General features: G+C 46.2%; 1 protein-coding gene across 1 annotated transcript in view; it reads left to right on the top strand.

The window, feature by feature from the left end:
- The first annotated feature begins 539 nt into the window (after positions 1-539).
- Positions 540-21,368, top strand: part of SKAP1 (src kinase associated phosphoprotein 1) — a 125,111-nt gene continuing 104,282 nt past the window's right edge. Inside the window, exons 1-4 of the mRNA XM_048516442.1 lie at positions 540-714; positions 3,094-3,177; positions 10,869-10,993; positions 17,820-17,883. Of these exons, the coding sequence (XP_048372399.1) occupies positions 540-714; positions 3,094-3,177; positions 10,869-10,993; positions 17,820-17,883 (448 nt within the window). The remainder of the gene's footprint in view (positions 715-3,093; positions 3,178-10,868; positions 10,994-17,819; positions 17,884-21,368) is intronic.

Below are 21,368 nucleotides of genomic sequence, written 5' to 3'. Positions count from 1 at the left end.
GTGACAGGGAGGCAGACAATGGCAAACCACCTCTCTTAGTCTCTTGCCTCCAAATCCCCACCTGGGGTCACCATAAGTCAGCTGCAACTTGACAGCACTTCACATACACACAGGTTATTATTACCTGATGCCCAAATCTGAACTCTGTACCATGCAAACATTTGGAAATGCAGTGCTGGTATGACATCAATGTGTGTGAACCAAGTGACCCACTGATTTTTACTTATTTACTCATATTCTGTTTTGCTCCCCAATGGGAGATAGTAGCTACTCCATTCTGTCTTTGCAACAACCATGTTCAGGAGGGTTAGCCTTAGAGACAGTGTCTGCCTTGAAGTCCCCCAGCAAACTTCCATACCCAAGTAAGGATCTGAACCCAGATCTCCAAGATCCTAGTTTGGCATTCTAATCACTATACTGTGCTACCTATCTAATGGATTGATCAGTGTGTTGGATTTAGGGCATGACCACATGAGAGCATTTCGCAGTAGGTTCCTCTGTGTTCACTTTGGGCCATAGGCACTGAAGCTGTGTTCAAAATGCCATTCTTGTTTCCTGGATATATTGTCTTGGGTCAGTCGTTGAACAGGAAACTGTCATTTCCCATATTTAATCCAAAACTATTCTCTTTAGGAGCTGAGTACAGCTGGCCAAAGGCCCCTCCGGAGGTGGGACTTGTTTTGAAACAAGGATACTTGGAAAAGAGATCCAGAGGTAAACCTTCTCCCAACCATCCTCGATCTGTCAGTTCACATTCCATCCTGGTATTGTCTTTGGCAGTTTCCGCAGGCAAAATTATACCTGTGTACCACCATTTTTTTTCTAAAGCTTAGTCTATTTTGTCCCAGGGTGTCTGTCCACACAACTGCCCATTTTTTGAAGGAATCCATTGAAAACTGGGAGGAAATACTCCAGCTTCTTTGTGCACGAGCCCAGGACTTTCTGTATTTACTTAAGAACCATAACTGAGCATGCCCGATGTCCTGCATTCTGATTGGCTGTTGTTTTTGAGTGGCAGCTTGAATGAACGTCAGGTGGGGAGATCAGGTGGCTGGGTGGGAAAAATAAACCTGTCCTGCTCCCAATTGGTTTTTGCACAGTAGCAGGCACAAGCAGGATCAAGATTTTTTAAAGGAACCTCCAAACTGGCGATTTTAAAAAAATGCCAGGGTAAGGGAAATATTACAGGGCAACACTGGGGCAGGCCTACTTTAGCACAGGGAACCATGCAGAATTCTTGGCTGCACAGGGATATTTTTCTTGCTCAACCCAGGACATTTTGACTGTGCGGAAATGGCCTTAGTGTCCTAAATTGCAAGATCCGGAGCAAGTCTCTGGGTACCTTCTTAACCAGCATTTTGAATGCCAGTAGAAATACCTGAATACAGAATACACATTCACTCTGAAAGCATACCTTGTTTCCTCTGCCGTCTCACTTTAAAAACATGGGAACAGGAACCTCATTCTTGACAAAGAGACAGGTAGACAGTTTATTTTCAAGGGGGAGAGACCTGAGTCTCAGCACCATTTTCTGTTCTTTTACAGTAGCAAATAATATAGCAGATTACATATCCATCTCTTGTGTATAGCTGATGTAACACCTGTCCACCATGAACTTCAGAATCAAATTGTTTCCTGAGAAACATCAGAGTATTTATGGGACAGCTGAGATGGGCAGTCCAATTGGTGCACCTTGCACACCATGGGCACAAATGAAACACCAGAGAAGGGTAGTTAAACAACAACAAATAAAGGACTTTGATTTTCAGAGGAGCTATTTCTTTGAAATCTGGTTGACTCGTTTGAAATGTGGTGCTGGAAGAGACTGTTGATGATACCAGGGACCACCCAAAAAATCCCCAGATCATCAAGTTCTAGATCAAATCAAGACTTAACTCTCCCTACAAGCTAAAATGACAGTCCAATCCAAAGGGGAAGAGGCTGAGGCTGAGAGGCAGCCAAGGATTGATTGATTGATTGATTGATTGATTGATTGATTGATTGATTGATTGATTGATTGATTGATTGATTGATTGATTGATTGATTGATTGATTGATTAACTTGTTATACTGCCTACCCCCGAAGGGCTCTGGGCGGTGTGCAAAAATAAAATACCGTTAGATCACATAATTACAATTAAATAACTAAAACTATGAATAGTTAAAACATAGCACAATCATAACAACATAGCAGTAGATGGCGACTCAAGAGAAACCTTCAAACCCCCCCCCCCCCGCCGCCCCCCCCCCCCGGCAGAAGGGGATTGAACATAGTGATGGTAACAACCTGTGTGGTGGTATACAGGGAATGGCACATGGATGGCACCATGTCCAAAGAGGCAATTGGGTGCCAGGAGAGAAGAAGGCAAAATCTCTTCTTTCCTGGGGAAGCCCATCACTGGGAATACTTACGCCACCCTCTTTAGTGGTGTAAATCTGCACTGCAAAAAGGGATTGTTCCCTAGTCAAAACTGCACTGGGGGCAGACTGAAGTTGGCTCCACCCCCAGGAATGCCCCAGACTGCCCCCATACCAGCACTGACTCCTGCAGTGGAGGGGTGCTGGTGCATACAACAGCTTCCAGGTTCCTGCCGCTGTCATAATAGTTTCTTTGCTGGCATATTCTCCCCTTATGCTGGCAGAGTGGGCACCAGAGTTGGCACAAGCTCATGCCACTTCCAAGGCTTCATTCACACACACACACACACACACACACACACACACACACACACACACACACACACACACACACACACACACCCTTTGGATTGAATTGACTGCCACACTAAGTTCACATTGTGAAAAGACAGAACTCACTGGAAAAGACAATAACATTAGGGAAATTTGAAGGCTGTAAGAAAAGAGAGAGCCTCACCTTAAGATGGATCGACTCTAAAAGTTTGCAAGACCTGAGCAAGCTGTTAGCAACAGGACATTTCAGAGGACATCGATTCCTAGTGTCGCCCTGAGTTGGAAGCGACTCGGCTGCCCTTAACGCACACACAATCTAGTGGGATTGTCAAATTGCTGCTTCTTTCCCAGTCGTTGCTCCACAGACTCATTTTGTCCTTTTGTCCCTTTTTCTGTTTGCAGACCCTAAAATCTTTGGTTCAGAATGGCAGAAGCGATGGTGCGTCCTCGACCAGGTGACCTTCTACTACTATGCAAATGAAAAAAGTAAGCTACCGTCCCATTCTCTCAGGCACACATCTTCTCACCCATCTGCATCTTCAGTATTTTCAGCACACCAACCAATTGCATTTAGAAGGAACGAAGGAGGGTTCTGTTGATGATCTAACCCATCATGAGTGCAGAACTGAGTGGGCAAAGAACAGGACTGTGAAATTCCAGGGCATCGCATCAGAGGAGCAGGGTCAGCATAGGATTACAGAAACTGCATTCACATGAAGCATGAAAACTTACCCCTGCTGCCTAGAAGCAAACAGGAATGGCATTCACATGCCATGCCCCTGTGTTGTCAATTCCTCCCCCCTTCCCTCCATTGCATTAGCAATCACATCCCTTCCCATGACTTGGGTATCCCCCTTTTCCCTCCCTTCTAATCTGGAGAACTGGGTTTGATTCCTCACTCCTCCACCTGAGTGGCAGAGGCTTATCAGGTGAACCAGATGTGTTTCCGCACTCCTACATTCCTGTTGGGTGACCTTGGGCTAGTCACAGTTCTCTCAGAACTCTCTCAACCTCACCTACCTTACAAGGTGTCTGTTGTAGGGAGAGGAAGGGAAAGGAGCTTGTAAGCCATCCTGAGTCTCCTTACAGGAGAGAAAGGTGGGGCATAAATCCAAACTACTACTACTACTACTACTACTCTTCTTCTTCTTCCCATTTCTCAGGTGAGCCAGGGTGTGAAGTTACATTGCAGCTCAGCTGAGGAAAGTTGGGGAGGAAGCCTGCTATAAGGCTTGAAGAGGAAGTAGAGAATGGGTGGTCTTGTGGTTAAGGTGTTGGATAAGGACCTGGGAAACCCAGGTTGAATCCTTACTCTGCCATGGAAACTTGCCAGTCACACACTCTCAGCCTCACCCTGGCATATAATTGGATGAGAGACCTCCAAGGAATACCTGGGATGTGATGTGGAGGCAGGCAATGGTGAACTTCCTCTGAACATCCCTTGCTTTGACAACCTTGTGGGGTCTCCATAAGTCAGCTGTGACTTGACGGCAAAAAACAAAAGGGGGAACACAGAGCTTAGTTCTGGCCTGTTCCCCATGTTGGGTGCAGACCTTGATAGTCTACCTGCAGCCACCTGGTGGTTCCCCTTTTGAGCTAACGGGGGGTCCAATGCTAACTAACATGAAATTTGATCCAGCTTGAAGAAGACTCAAGAGTTGTCTCATGGATGCTCCCTTCAAATGCAGGGCTATGCTGCATGCCATTCCAGGAATCATAGAATCAAAGAATCATAGAGTTGGAAGAGACCCCAAGGGCCAACAAGCCCAACCCCCTGCAATGCAGGAACACACAATCAAAGCACTCCTGACAGGTGACCATTCAGCTTCTCTTTAAAAACCTCCACAGAAGGAGACTCCACCACATTCCGAGGGAGTGCATTCCACTGTCGAGCAGCCCTGACTGCCAGGAAGTTTTTTCCTGATGTTTAGGTGGAATCTCTTTTCCTACACCTTGAACCCATCACTCCTGGTCTTAGTCTCTGGAGCAGCAGAAAACAAGCTTGCTCCTTCACCAACATGACATCCCTTCAAATATCTAAACATGACTACCATGTCACCAACTAAACATCCCCAGCTCCCTAAGTCTCTCCTCGTAGGGCATGGATTCCAGACCTTTTACCATTTTGGTTGCCCTCCTCTGGACCCGTTCCAGCTTGTCAATATCCTTCTTGAATTGTGGTGCCTGGAACTGTACATAGTATTCCAGCTGAGGTCTAACCAATGCAGAATAGAGAGGTACAATTACATCCCTCGATCTAGACACTATACTCCTATAGAGGGGAAAAAACACCCTGAGAAAAGGTAGCCACAATTAGCTGCCCCAGATCCAATGCCGCTTTTGTAGTTATTCCCTTGTACGCCTCCCCACACTTATTGTGGACATTTACCCTATTCAAAAGGAGCTTCACAACCAAGCAGGGATTCGAACCTGGACCCCTCCCGCCCCCGTCCATCCACATGTAGCATTTTAACCCCGACAGTGCCCTGGCTGTCCCAGCCATGTGACAAATGGCATGTGAGGCAACTGGGAGAAGCTTCCTTTCGGATGCAGCCGTAGGAAGGAAGTCCACAGCCAGGTTGCGCTCTAACGTCCTTGTCAGTAAAGAATGAGGGAAAGGAGAAATACGGACACAAGGCCCTGTGTAAATAAAGTATGGCCCATTTTTTCCCCCCATTAGTTGTCAGACGGGCTTTAACCCTCCCCTAAGTGACCATATATAACCCATGTGTCAGGGTGTATAAATATTTTCCAGTTATGCTCCATCAGATGCATATAAACAGGAAGCTAATACTTCCAACTGGATTTGGCATGCCTAGATAGATGGGCTGCGATTATACAGTGCCTCCCCGTCCAGAGCGATTGAATGCAAAGCACATTTTTAAAAATATGTATACAAGCAGCAGCCATAGACAGAAAGGGACAACAGTTGCAGTTTTAGGGCTCAGGACAGAATGTCTCTTTCCACCACCAAAGGGGTGCTGATGGACATTAGGAGAAGGTAGGAGACACAGTTTTCTATTATTATTATTATTATTGTAGATTTCACAGCTGCCAGATCTTTAGCTGGTTGTTGGCCTTCATTACAATTTGAGCCTCACCCAGAGGCCTAGGAAATTATTATTATTGTTGTTGTTATTGTTGTTGTTATTGTTGTTGTTATTGTTATTATTATTAATTTTATTTATTTATTTATTTATTTATTTTATTCAATTTGGTATGCCGCCCCATCCCCAAAGGGCTCTGGGCGGTGTACAACATCAACATAAAATACAATAACAAGAGGGCGAGTAAATAGCAACTAATAAATAATACCTAACGTTAAGAACTCAGCCCCATAAACTCTAAAATTATTAATTTAATTTAAAACAGCGATTGCTACATGTTACCACACTGTATAACATGGAATGTAAGACAACCTTCTTAAAAACAGTATATACACATACCAAAAAATTTGGCACTGTAAACAACTGTGAATGTAAGATGATCCCCTCTCCTTTTTGGAACGACGTACTTGTGAAAAAAATATTAATCTTGCATTTGAGTATGTGCCATATTATAAAAGGTACCTCCCAGGAACCTACTGCCATGAAGACTTTCTTCAGACAGTCTGAGAGTTCCCCCTAGAAATCTAATTCCCACACTTGTGGGGAGCTGTTCTCAATCAAGATCATGACGTGAGTGGGCCTAAACCCTCTCCACCACTCCTACCCCCACCCCATATTGTTCTCCTGACCCGAAATGGCCCCTCTGAGCTGCAACTTGCCTTGCAATTTGCATCACCTTGAGTACATGTAAGTTTCCCCAGCAGGGCACACTGCCTTTTTGTGTCTGTTTCAGGGCAGGAAGTTGGTATGGTCAGGAGGGGAAGCTTAATCCCCTTCTCCCCATGTGCTGTGGTACTGATCCAGATCTGACCCACACATGCCTGGGAATTCATGCATAGAACTCCAGGCTGCTATCTGAATGAAAGTCATAGGATCATAGAATCATAGAGTTGGAAGAGACCACATGGGCCATCAAGTCCAACCCCCTGCCATGCAGGACACACAATCAAAGCACTCCCAACTGCGGTCTGCTTGCAAAACTCTTGACTGCCACGTTGCTGGGTTTTGTGATGCTATTGTAAATTAACCTCCAGGGGGTGACTGGAGATCTTACTGCTATTACAACTGACCTCCAGGCGAGAGAGATGAGTTCACCTCAAGCAAATGGCCACTTCGGAAGGTGAACTCTATGGCATTATACCCCAGTGTAGTCCCTTCTCTCACCAAACTCCGCCCTCCTCAGGCTTCACCCCAAAAATCTCCAGTTCTTCCCCAACCTGGAGCTGGCAACCCTATCCTGCAATGACCTGGGAGGGTATAAGAGGCAACATGATTTTTGGTGGCTATGGTTCCTGGGGGGCCACCAAGGGCAGACCCCATCACAGTAGTGCACACTTTTGGAAACATTGCTGCAGTGGCGTAGTGCTAATGGGACAGTGGTGGCGAACCTTTGGCACTCCAGATGTTATGGTCTACAATTCCCATCAGCCCCTGCCAGCATGGCCAATTGGCCATGCTGGCAGGGGCTGATGGGAATTGTAGTCCATAACATCTGGAGTGCCAAAGGTTCGCCACCACGGTAATGGAGGGTCCAACACCCCAGGCGGAGCCACGGGGGGCATCGTTGGGGCGGGGTGTCCGGGGCATTCTGGGGCGTTCCAGGGCAGGGTGGGTGCAGGCAGTGCCGCAGCAGGGGCACAGGGCACGCGTGTGCCCCGGGCACAGTTTCCCCTTGCTCCACCGCTGCATTGCTGGGCTGAGTTGTGGGAAATCCTGCAGCCACCTGTCGCCTCTGCTAGTGAGAGGCATGCAGAGATCCTGCGGAGTGCCTGTTTCCCTTTACCTGTCCTTACAGGTTATCTGACAGCCGAAACACAATTCAGAGCAGCTATGGGAGAGTGCTTTAAATTGCTTCAAGTGGCAACTGCTACCTTGTGGTGAGCTGTTTCTCTGCAGCAGCACATATAACGTGAATCAGGCAATTTTCTCTGTGCCGAAACCCCCGGGGGGGGGGGGGTGCTGTTTGTAACCGAAGGGGTGGAAATCTGCGTGGGAAGCTACTGCATCCAAACATCTCATCACATGGTAACGGCTGTGGCAGGAAGCCATTTACATCAGCCTCCGCGCAGCAAGAGTTCTACCGTGCCCGTGTATATTTGCCATGACTGTTATTATTATTGTCATTAACATTTACACTTAACAGAGTGCACCTTTCGTTTGTTCATATTATTCCACCTATAGTCATCTTTTTAAATAAGCATGTAAATGAGTCCCTGTGTTGTAGAATGTAGAAAGATGGTAGTGGCTGGGGGCAGGGGGGGGAGGGGAAAGCTGTTTTTGTTTTGATGGGACTCCGTGGCAGAAGCAACTCTCGCTGGGAGAAAAATAGCTTCCTAAAAAGTGCTTTTAGGTCGGAAAGGGAGGAGGGGTGGAGAGTTCAGCTCCCTGCTCTGCTGGCCTGTGATGTACCTGGGGGTCTCCCTGTCTCCCTGCATCCTAAGGCAACATATTGTGTTCGGCTGCATTCATGAGTCAAATGAAACCTTGATGAAGGGGAAATGTTCGTGCAGCCAGCTTGCTGGTGGACTCCCTCCTCTTCTCGCAGCAAGAATCGTGATGAAGCCGCGACTCAAGCTTCTCATGACGTACAAATGCAGGCGCATGGCTGTACAGGTGTTGACAACTCCAGTTAGAGAGAGGACTTCACTCCCTTTAATCAACATGCTGGCAACTTCTGTGCACACCTGCACTGATCAGGCAAGAGCTGGAGTTCAACTGATTTTTAGTGCCAAAAGGGAGGCGCACAGGGGAGCCCAGAATGAAACAGGGTTTCCTGGGTAGTGATGGCAAGAGATGGTAGTGATGGGAAGAGATAGCTGACTTAGGACAACCAGTAGAGTTTTCAAGGCAAAAGGGTAACTGAGGAGTGGTTGTGGTGGGCTTTCTGGGCTGTGTGGCCGTGGTCTGGTGGATCTTGTTCCTAACGTTTCGCCTGCATCTGTGGCTGGCATCTTCAGAGGTATATCACAGAAAGAAGTGTGCTACACGCTGTTTCCAGTGAGAAGGGAATGTTTCGTTGAGTATATATTATCCATGTCCCAGGGTGGGGAACCAATCAGTAAGTGTTTGGGTGGAACTTACTATGCTTGAATTAACAAAAAAAAATGAATTAAAAATGTTTGAATTAACAAAACTTGGCTACCAGTACTGAAAAACACCAGAATCAAAGGCCAAGAGCATGCTAGGTTCATGGACAATGAACTCCACCCAGACACAGGATTTGCATTCACTAACACTGTTGCTACTGCAGGGAATGTAAATGTGAATACGAATGTAAATGGACTGAAAACCCCACCTGCAATACAATGCTCTCAAACACACCTCTGCATAGCAAGTTCCACCCAAACACTTACTGATTGGTTCCCCATCCTGGGACATGGACAATATATACCACACTAAACATCCCCTTCTCACTGGACACGGCGTGTAGCACACTTTTCTCTGTGATACCCCTCTGAAGATGCCAGCCACAGATACAGGCGAAATGTTGGAACAAGATCTACCAGACCACAGCCACACAGCCCGGAAAGCCCACAACAACCAGTTGAGTCCGGCTATGAAAGCCTTTGACAGTACATGGTAACTGAGGAGGTTTGTCATTGCCTGGCTCTGCATAGCAGCCCTGTATGTTCTTGGTTGTCACCCACTCAAGCACTAACCACAGCCAACGCTGCTTAACTTCCAAGATCTAGTGAGATTGGTGAAGCCTGGACCATCCAAGTTAGAGCACATTTCCCCTTAGCTGTAAGGTGAGAATGCAAGCTTAGGCAAGATTGAACTGGGGTCTGCTGGGCAGCCCAATCCAGAGGTGGGGCAAAAACCAGGTGGTAGAAGTAGCATGAGCCTGCGCTAGCATGTTTGCCCGCCCCATTGGTTTAAGGGGCACCAGCGGAGAGAGCAAACACACCGGTATGTGGGCACTGCACAGCTCTGCAGTGCCCAAATCCAGAAGTGTCCATTGCCTGGGAGCTATGATGGTGTGGGAGAGCCAGCACAATGGGGGGCAGGCCAGGAGTATTCCCAGGGGTGGAGCCAACTTTCACTGTCTTCCACCAGGATTTCAGCCCAGGAATGCCCCACTACCTGACTGTAGCCTTGCACCACAGGAAATCGTGGTATAAGTCATTTTTTCTAGTGGGATTTTTCCAGGAGGCTGGGGTTGGAAATGGGGGGGGGGGGTTCTGTCTTGTGCCACTGAAGCCCCTTGGAGATGATGGGGCAGCACCTTACCTGTGGTGTCCCCATCCGCCACAGAGCTCCCCCCACAGCCACGCTCTGGATTGGGTTTTTAGTCAAACACCTTTCAAGTTAGAGTTGTATTTCATGTACTCAGTGAGCACTGATGTTTGCAAGGGGTGGGGATTCATGAGAGCCTGATGGTCAGGGCACCAGGATAATAGGCAGGTCAGGTCCACCTTGGGTGCAAGAACATTTCACTTTTGCATCCTGTGCATCAACCAGTGGTTTAAAAAGTAGCAGCAACAAGCAAGAAAGCGACTTGCCATTCAGGTGATGCCTATCCCGAATCACCTTTATGTTGCCACAAGGTTATGACAAGGAGCAGCAGTGGCGTAGTGGTTAAGAGCAGGTGTACTCTAATCTGAAGGTTTGATTCCCCGCTCTGCCACCTGAGCTGTTATCTGGGGAATTCAGATTAGCCTGTGCACTCCAACGCATGCCAGCTGGGTAACTTTGGGCTAGTCACAGTTCTTCGGAGCTCTCTCAGCCCCGCCTACCTCACCGGGTGTTTGTTGTTGTGGGGGGAAGGGCAAGGAGATTGTAAGCCCCTTTGAGTCTCCTATAAGAGAGAAAGGGGGATATAAATCCAGCTCTTCTTCTTCTTCTTCTTCTTCTTCTTCTTCTTCGCTTTAATTTACTTAGATTCTTTCATTAATACTTATGAGATGTTTTATCTTTTATAACCAATGTGAGCTTATCTCCCTGTGATAGAATGACTGTTAATCTTTGGAAGATCATCTGCTCATTTGTATATGTTTGATCTATTTGTGGGTCAGTGACTGAATAAATACTTATCGTATCACATCGAATCACCTTTACCATCTTGTGCAGGCAAGCATCCGAAAGGCATGTTCCCAATCGAGAACTACCGTGCTGGACTGGCTTCCTACCTACGCAAGGATGCCCGAAAAGATTGCTGTTTTGAACTGATGTGTCCTGGCAAGCGTACCTACGAGGTAAGTTTGGCAGAAATAAGGGAAGTTTTGTCTGTCAAAACCTACAGAAAGAAGGATGAAAACTGTCCACCAATCCCCTTTCCTCCTTCGAACTAAAAAAAAGTTAAAAGGGTAGGGGTGCAGATGTGAGAGCCTGCACTAGAGTAGTGGTTAAGAGCAGGTGGATGCTAATCTGGAGAACCGGGTTTGAACCTGAGTGGCAGAGGCTGAACCAGAAGTGTTTCTGCACTCCTGCATTCCTGCTGGGTGACAGTTGGGGTAGTCACAGTTTGTTGAGAACTCTCTCAGCCTCACCTACCTTACAAGAGGTCTGTTGTGGGGAGAGGAAGGGAAAGGAGCTTGTAAGCCACCCTGAGTCTCCTTACAGGAGAGAAAGGTGGGGCATAAATCCAAACTCTTCTTCTTCTACTTCTACTTCTACTTCTACTTCTTCTTCTTCCACCACATCCATGGTCTAATCAAAGAGCCACTTTTTTCTCAGTTAAATCCCTGAACAATGGAAAAGTTTGCTGTCTGAATTGGCAGCTTTGCAGGAGAATGGGGAGGCAGGGTATCTGAGACATCCTACACATCTCGAGTGAGAGGGGTGGAAAGAAAGGGTTAAATTATACACCCAATCCCAGAAATTGTTACTACCTGGAACTGAAATCGTTACTACCTGGAACTGAAAGCACCTTAGACCCCTTTGAAGCAAATGCCTTCAAACTTTCTTCTTCCCACAGTAAACTGGCAGCCCCATTTCCACTCAGCATCTTTCCAAAGTGGGAACGGAACCCAGGAATTCTGAAATTCAGAGCCCACCTCTATTCCCTTTTGTTATATGTTTGACATTGACTCTAGTGGATTGACGTGTGGAAACCCACCAACAGTTGTATCAGGTCGTCTCCACATGAACTAAATCTTGCATTTTGTTAATGCAGTTAAATTCAAGTCCAGTAGCACCTTAGAAACCGAGAAGAGTTTCAAGGTACATTCTTTCGAAAGTCAACGCTCCCTTCGTCAGACACAAGCAGTAGAGATCCCTGTTGTTAATGTAGCTCATGTACCAAGTCTGTTCAGGCCCCTTCCATACATGCAGAATAATGCACTTTCAATCCACTTTCAGTGCACTTTGCAGCTGGATTTTCTGTGCGGAATGGCAAAATGCACTTGCAATCAATTGTGGAAATGGATTGAAAGTGCATTATTCTGCATGTGCGGAAGGGGTCTTAGTCTGTACTAGTAGCTGAAAGAGCACCCTGCTCAATTCCTGGTCCTTCTCTCCTTCCCTTACATCATTCCACAACACTACATGCGAAAGGCATCTGGGAGTCTTAGAAAACCATACACTAAATATGAGTCAGCAGTGTGATGCGGCGGCCAAGAAAGCAATGCGATTCTGGGTTGTATCAATAGGAGTATAGTGTCAAGATCGAGGGATGTAATAGTACCTCTCTATTCTGCATTGGCTAGACCTCACCTGGAATATTGTGTACAGTTCTGGGCACTGCAGTTTGGGAGGGATATTGACTGGCTGGAGCAGGTCCAGAGGAGGGCAACCAAAATGGGAAAGGGTCTGGAGTCCATGCCCTATGAAGAGAGGCTTAGTGAGCCGGGGAATGTTTAGTCTGGAGAAGCGTAGGTTAAGGGGTGACATGATAGCCATGTTTACATATTTGAAGGGATGTCATGTCGAAGAAGGAGCAAGCTTGTTTTCTGTTGCCTCAGAGACTAGGACATGGAGTAATGGATTCAATGTGAAGGAAAAGAGATCCCACCTAAACATTAGGAAGAACTTCCTGACTGTCAGGGCTGTTTGACAGTGGAATTCACTGCCTCAGAGAGTGGTGGTTGTCTCTTTCTTTGGAGTTTTTTAAGAGAGGCTGGATGGCCATCTGTCAGGAGTGCTTTGATTGTATGTTCCTGCATTGCAGGGGGTTGGACTTGATGGCCCTTGTGGTCTCTTCCAACTCTATGATTCTATGATTTCTTTGCTCACCCAGAAACAGCAGAGTCAAATATACCACCATGCCTGGCTGGGAAACAGCACACTGCAGGCACAAGTCAATTTCCCCTTCAAAGCACTGCCCTGTGATGCCACCTAGAGGTGTCTTGTGGGTAAGGCCACCTTTGTAGGTGTGTTTGTGTCCCCTGAACTCTTAACCATCAATCTGGGGATTCTCAAACTGTTTGATATGGGAGCCACTTCTAACTGACACTGTTCTTTCCAGGACCATCTTGAAAAACTAACCATCTTCCCCTCTCCAACATCAAATCCAGAAATCTCATAGCAGTTAACGGTGATTTATTTTTCACACTTGGTATTTATGAATACGTAGCATTAGTTAGTAGCAGGTTAAGTGACATCATGGCCATTTTATACCGGATGCTAGCCCAAATTGATCCTTCTTGAGCCTCCTTTCACAGTTAACGCTGTTCTTTCTCCAAGACTCGTCATCTTTTGGCTTTGCAGTGTTAAAATTGCTGCATTAAGCTGCATTGGAGGTGAACGCCCTGGTTGCTTCACGTGTGTTCTGGGCATCAGTAATTGGCAGCCAACGCTTAAACCAGTTTCCCCCTCTTGTGGGTTGTATTTCAGTTTGATTTGTCCCCCAAAGTCTCTCATTGACCTATTTTTTAGCGCAAACTTAAAAAAAATTATTTACTACATTTTTCACGTGCCATTCTTGCGGAGACTTAAGGTGGATTACAGAGTCACAAAAGACAAGGCAAAACACAGAATAATGCATGCAATGAAAACTCATTATGCAAACTAAAGTCCGAGAAATAGCAACAGGATAATGCTTCACATAAACTGGATTTCACAATTAGGGAACAATGATCCAAAAAAAAATGGATTTCACAATTAGATAACACTGAAGTTCAGATAGTAAACAATGCAGTATAAGAAGGGAATGAAAAGAAAGGTGCCTAAAAATTTCACAGACAATTACATTAGAACCGTATTGCCTAAATAGAGAACGCTTATCCTGCAGAATTCTGTTGTCTCAAATATGGGCCACTGTTGTTTTTACCCCTTTTCAGGGTCTTCCAGAATGGTGTAGTGATTAAGAGCGACAGACTATAATCTGGAGAACCAGGTTCGATTCCCCACTCCTCCACATGAACCTGCTGGGGGACCTTGGGCTAATTACAGTTCTCTCAGAACTCTCTCAGCTACACCTACCTCAACATAAGGTGTCTGTTGTGGGGAAAGGAGGGGAAAGAGTTTGTAATCTGCTTTGAAAATCCTTGCAGTTGGTATAAATCCAAACTCTGCAAAGGTCTGACTCTTCAAAAACATTTTTCTGACTGCATCCCCATGACTTCCCAGCCCTTCCAGGATAGTATTCTTTAAAACAGTTTTTTTAAAAAAATGAGCAGTATGTGTTTCCCTTGGGCTGGTTACAGTTCACTCAGAACTCTCTCAGTCCACCCACCTCACAAGGTGTCTGTTGTGTAAAGGGAAAGGGAAGGTGATTGTAAGCCACTTTGAGACCTCCTTAAGAGCTACAGAAAAGCAGGGTAAAAAATCAACTTTTCTTCTCCCTGCCAACCCCCAGGTTGGGGCCTGCAGCTCTCACAGAATTATAACTGATCTCCAGACTAGAGAGAACAGTTCTCCCAGAGGAAACGATGGCTTCAGAGTGTGGGCGCTACGGCATCCCATCCCTGCTGAGTTATTGCCCCTTTCCAAATTTCCCCTTTTCCAAGCTTCACCCCCCAAATCTGCTGGAATTTCCCAACCTCGAGTTGCCAACCCTGTTACTTTAGGAAGCTTTGCTCAAATTAGTGAAGCTGCCTCAGTGAAACATATGAAGAGAGGTGACCTTACAGGGAAGACCTTATAGCAGCAGAAGGCCATTGCTTTCACATCCTGCATGTGAGCTCCCAAAGGTACCTGGTGGGTCACTACAAGTAGCAGAGTGCTGGACTAGATGGGCTCTGGTCTGATCCAGCAGGCTCTTTCTTATGTTCTTAAGTGGGACCTGGGTCCTGGTCACCACTGGCTTTACTTCTGCCTGAGGGGATATAGAGAACAGGGCTTGAGGCCAGCTGTTGGCTGGTAGCCTGGACAATATGGGAGGAGGTAATCCCTCAGATATCTCAACCCAAAGCCATTTAGGAGCCAGTGTGGTGTAGTGGTTAAGAACAGGTAGGATTCTGATCCTCCTCCTCCTCCTCCTCCTCCTCCTCCTCCTCCTCCTCCTCCTCCTCCTCCTCCTCCTCCTCCTCCCCCTCCTCCTCCTCCTCCTCCTCCTCCTCCTCCCCTCCTCCTCCTCCTCCTCCTCCTCCTTCTTCTTCTTCTTCTTCTTCTTCTTCTTCTTCTTCTTCTTCTTCTTCTTCTTCTTCTTCTTCTTCTTCTTCTTCTTCTTCTTCTTCTTCTTCTTCTTCTTCTTCTTCTTCTTCTTCTTCTTCTTCTGTCTTGTGGGTAAGAACCAGTGCTTTGAATTGTACACAGAGGCAGCCAATGTGCATCTTTCAACAGCAGGTTGATGCACTGCCCTGTATTAAGCCTCTGGCAATAACCTGGTTGGTGCATTCTAGACCTACTAATTTTGGGGAACAGTTTTCAAAGGCAGCCCCACACAGAGCACATTACAGTAATCTAAACTGTACATGGTCAGAGAATGGGTCATTGTGCCCAAGTCATGCTTTTGTAGGAAGGTCTGTAGTTGGCATATCAGCTGAAATATGCACAAAGACAAGTAGTATGACCTTAACCTGGCTATGTGGGATTCCATAATAGGTTTTTCATAATAAGTGTTGTCAACATGAGAATAACAACAACATTTTGTTAGGAGTAATGAGTAAGTACATTTCCTTTTTTCCCTCCAGAACATCCCCAGAGTGGGGTGGGGGGGGGAGAGAGAGAGAGAGAGAGAGAGAGGAGGAGGAGGAGAGAATCTTTGGGCATGATAGAGAAAACCTCTAAATCTACAGAGTTCTGCACTCTTCAGATGACACACAGGGTTGCCAAACAATACCACCTTAGTGAAATTAAGCCTGTGCCGAAAAAGATCTTGGGTAGCACCAGCAGTATTCAGGATGAAGATGCAAAGGATCGTTCCACCCTTGGGAAATATAAAACCCCAGCTGTTTGCAACTGCCCAGGTATTTTTCCTTGCATGGAAAGCAGGAAATCCCTCGACGAAAAGGGAAACTTCCAAATGACGTCACGCCCATTCAGAACACAGCTGGCACCTTTCCTGGGGTTTTCTCATTTAATTAGGGGGGAAAATAAACTTGTTCTTCTCCAGCTTCCAAGGGGAGCATTTGGAGTGGCAGCAGGTTTGTGTCCTTCCCTGGGTTACCTCTACAGGTAATGGGATGGAACTAAGCTGTGCTATCGAAATGGGGTGGGACAGCTCATAGTGACATGCAATTCCCCCTCCCTCGTTAGCCTTTTAAACAGCGCCCCCCCCCCCCCGCCAAATCAGGCTGTAGCATTACAGTGTGGCTCAGTTGAGTTGGAGGAGAGAGCTTGGCATGATTGCTAACACGACTACCCTTTTGTGCAGGCACAACCAGGGAGCTTGGATCATCATAGGGTTTCCAGTGGGGAAATATCTAAATATGATTGATGTCTATAAAATTATGCATGGGGTAGAAAATGTCGACAGAGAGAAGATTTTCTCTCTTTCTCACAATACTAGAACCAGGGGGCATGCATTGAAAATGCTGGGGGCGGGGGGGGAGAGAATTAGGACTACTAAAAGGAAACATTCCTTTGATGTTTGGAATATGCTGCCACAGGAGGTGGTTATGGCCACTAACCTGGATAGCTTTCAAAGGGCCTTGGACAGATTTATGGAGGAGACGTCGATCTATGGCTACCAATCTTGATCCTCCTTGATCTGAGACTTCAAATGCCTCAGCAGACCAGGTGCTCAGGAGCAGCAGCAGCAGAAGGCCATTGCTTTCACATCCTGCATGTGAGCTCCGAAAGGCACCTGGTGGGCCACTGCAAGTAGCAGAGTGCTGGACTAGAGGGATTCTGGTCTGATCCAGCAGGCTCTTTCTTACGTTCTTATTTTGGGGGTGGAACCTGGGAAAGCTTGGGAAAGGGAGGGTACAATTTGATAGAGTCCACCCCATAAAGCAGCCATTTTCCCCAGGACAACTGATCTCCGAGGTCAATAATAATAATAAGAATAAGAATAAGAATAAGAATAGCTGGATATTTTCTGAGCCACATCTGGAGGTCGACCATCCTAGTCAACAACTGCTCAAGAAGGGGAATCGGGTATGGGTAGACGTTCCCATTCATACTCTCAATTCTTGCTGGTGAGCATTTTCCCTGGCCATTTAACTTTCAGGGGAATTTCCCAGTGGGCCATTGTAGCATGTAAGTTAGGACAAGTTGGAGCTTGAAGAACAACCTGCAGTTGCTGTGGACACATTTTGGGGTATTTTTTGGGTTCAACTTAAAAAACCTGAAAATTTTCAGGAAACCTGAAAAAAAAAACTAATTGGTGTGTAATTATTTCATTTCCTTTAAAACATTTTAATGCTGCCTTTCCCACTAGCCAGTGATGTAGGTATAGATTTTTTATGGGGTGGGTTCAGTGACTGAGGGCTTTCTGGCTGTTCCATTCCATGCATTGTTTCAAGCAAGCCGGACATGTAATGGGAGGGGTTTGAACCCAAGAAACTCCCCCCCTTACCTACGTCCCTGCCCACTACCTCCAATCGCAAACAATAAAACCAGTTGTGTACAAAACAATTAAAATAAGCAAGTAATCAAAGCACATAAACAGGAAGGATGGTTGGTGGTGGAATTTAGTTAGTAGGTGCAACAGATGTCAGTGGAAATCTGACCACAACCATGGTTCTCCCTTCTCAGTTCACAGCTCCCAGCCCTGAAGAAGCCAAGGACTGGGTGGATCATATCCTGTTTCTGCTAAAGGGTGAGTAGCTAACCGGGAAAAGAAGCTGTAGGCTACACCTCAGGATGACACACATCTGTATCTATTTGGCACTTGATTACTTAACACTTGCAGCTGAGGTGAAGGCTAGACTAAAAACATCTGTAACACTCTGGAGCCAATTTTATATGCCTAATAAAGGTTGTTGTTGTTGCTGTTGTTGACTAAAAACGATGAGACCCAAGGGCCAGCAATGGGGAGGAGAATGAAATTATCATTGCTCTTGGACTCCCCAAATTATTCATTCATTCATTCATTCATTCATTCATTCATTCATTCATTCATTCATTCATTCATTCATTCATGGATGGATGGATGGATGGATGGATGGATGGATGGATGGATGGATGGATGGATGGATGGATGGATGGATGGATGGATGGATGGATGGATGGATGGATGGATGGATGGATGGATGGATGGATGGATGGATGGATGGATGGATGGATGGATGGATGGAGCTGGAACATGGAGTATCAAGCTGGATGGACATAAGAAGAACCCCCCTGGATCGGACCAGTGGTTCATTCTAGTCCAACACCTTATTCCACTCAGTCACCAACTAGGTACCTCAGAGGTACTGTGCACAGAGGTCAAAGCCTTCTCCTGATGTTGGCTCCTATCTCTGGGGATTCAAAGGTTTGCTGTCTTTGTAGACAGAGGATCCCTTTACTCCCCAAGGCTAGTCATCACTGATGGACCTGTCCTCCATGAATCTGTCCAGCACCCTCTGAGATACAGGCATCTGTCTTGCTGGAGACGTATCCACCTGTTTACCAAATAGTACAAACATATGTGAGGCAGAAACCTGGCGATTGGCCCATGACCAGTGAAAGAGGCTTGGAAAGGAAGAAGGAAATCTGAGAAAAAGAGAAAGGAAGGCTATTTTAGGGTCATGAGTTGGGGGTGGGGGCAATACAGCAGAACGTACGGAAAACAGGAGAAGAAGCATTCGACATATCTACAAAATCTAAAACACTTTTTCAGTCCGCTCTGTATTTGCTTAGGGGTGAAGCATGAGTTTTCTCTGGTGCTTATGGGTATGAATCCAGGGGCTAGTAGTTCCACCGGCTTTAATTAACTCAATGTCCAAGAGTGTGATCTTGTGAATGTGCTATAAAAAGAGGCAAACCTGAGCCAATACCAAATCCAAGTGGATGCCCTCTCTTTTCTTTCTTGAAGCTGCTTGCTCCTCCTCATTTCCTGGCGTTTATTTCGAGCACAGACCTAAACCCCTGAAGATAGCAAGACTGTGTGTGTGTGTGTGTGTGTGTGTGTGTGTGTGTGTGTGTGTGTGTGAGAGAGAGAGAGAGAGAGAGAGAGAGAGAGAGAGAGAGAGAGAGAGATGGATTAATTAAAAAGTGAACTCTCATCTGCTCCACTGGAAATCTCTTCCTCCCCTTTTTCTTTGGTTAGCAAAGAACGTATGTTCTGAAAGTGCCCTCTCCTGGTCAGTCTAAGAAACTCTCATGACCCCTGGATTTGTAGGAGCTGTAGCCAAAAGCCATGGCAGTTTTACAAAGCTGTAAAAGACCAAAACCCCACATCCCATTCCAAAGCAAGCCCATCTACACAGCTCCTGCAAAAGAGTTTTAACTACAGTGTGCAGGAGTGAGAAAAGGCAGAGTACAGCAAACTACAGGCTGAACAGAAGTGTCTGGTAAAAAGGACTCCAGGCATACTCTTGCTGGAGAAAAGAAGTCCCCCTGACCTCTCCTAACATATATGAACGGGTCCATAAGAAGCTGTTGCCGACATATATTTCCCATCACTTCAAATTCCACTTGTCTATTGAAAAGGCAAAAATATACTGGATATATTTTGCAAAATGGTAATCATGGAAGAAAAATGTGTCCCTTCGGCATATCCAGAGGGCCTTTTATAATGCTGAGAAATCTCAGCCAGCTTTCCGTCCCCACCCAAGGCATCTTAAAGTCAGAGAAAAGAGATAATAGAAAACGGCTTCACTCAAGAACCAGCATGGTGTAGTGGTTAAGAGCAGGGGGATTCCAATCTGGAGAACCAGGTTTGATTCCCCGCTCCTCCGCATGAGTGGCAGAGGCTTATCTCCTGAACCAGTTGTGTTTCTGCACTTTGAGACACCTTATAGTTGAGAAAAGCAGGGAATAAATCCAAACCGGTTGTGTCTCCACCCCTACATTCCTGCTGGATGACCTTGGGCTAGTCACTGTTCATTCAGAACTCTCTCAGCCCCAACTACCTCACAAGGTGTCTGTTGTGGGGAGAGGAAGGGGAAGGAGCTTGTAGGCCACCTTGAGTCTCCTTACAGGAGAGAAAGGTGGGGTGTAAATCCAGACTCTTCCTCTTCTTCAAGTTAGAACAAATACCAGCCCCTGAGTTTAAAAGCAGGAATCCAAGATAGGCCCAAATTCTATTTGTGGCTGATGCATTTGCTGGTGTGAGATTTCAACCATGGATTTACACCAAAGACTTTTCCTGTTTTCTCTGTGGAAATTAGCTTGTGCAGGCTGCGGGCCAAGCAGACACAATCTCTGTGAGAAATGAGTTTCGAATTACAGATTGCCCCCAACCATGCGTGGAAAGGACTGCTGTGCATAGTGGGGGTTGGATAAGAATCCTCCGCATCCACCAGTCTGGTTCACATAGAGTGATGTGGCTCCAATTCAGGGATCTGCCACCGTAGCAGCCGGCCAGCGCACTCCCGTTGCACTCGGAGAAAACATTCCCCATTTCATTTGAGTTGGTGGGGGAGGGGCAGTAAGAGGAGAGTGTCGTCTTCCTTTCCTATTGATTATTGGCTCATCAGAGGGAAAGGAGGGGCGTATCCACCCCTGGGACATGTAAAGGGATAGTATAGCCTGATCTCATCAGACCTCGGAAGCTTAGCAGGGTCAGTACTTGGATGGGAGACCACAAAGGAAGACTTTGCAGTGAAAGGCAATTGCAAACCATCTGTGCTGGGGGGGTTTTAAGTACTTTTATAAATATGGATAAATATGGATAGAGCAGCAGTGGTGTAGTTAAGAGCAGGTGTACTCTAATCTGGAGGAACCGGATTTGATGCGCCGCTCTGCCATTTGAGCTGTGGAGGCTTATCTGGTGAACCAGATTGGCCTGTGCACTCCAACACATGCCAGCTGGGTGGCCTTGGGCTATGAGCACTCTCAGCCCCACTTACCTCACAGGGTGTTTGTTGTGAGAGGGAAGGAAAGGAGATTGTAAACCCCTTTGAGTCTCCTTACAGGAGAGAAAGGGGGGATATAAATCCAACTTTTCTTCTTCTTCTTCTTCTTCTTCTTCTTGAACAGAAAAAAGAAAAGGCTGAATCAAAAGAAATGTTGCAATTGTATCAGAAGACTGAGGAAAGTAGGAAATTGCACATGTGATATTATACACAATAATCTAATAATTTAATAACAATACACATTTAATTATAACGGCTGTTGTTGCCAAGATCAAATGATATAATAATAAACATGAAATAA

The sequence above is a fragment of the Sphaerodactylus townsendi genome, linkage group LG15, assembly GCF_021028975.2.
Source record: "Sphaerodactylus townsendi isolate TG3544 linkage group LG15, MPM_Stown_v2.3, whole genome shotgun sequence".
Taxonomy (NCBI): Eukaryota; Metazoa; Chordata; class Lepidosauria; order Squamata; family Sphaerodactylidae; genus Sphaerodactylus; species Sphaerodactylus townsendi.
Note: the sequence above shows the minus strand (reverse complement) of the source record. Positions and strands in the feature narration are given on the sequence as shown.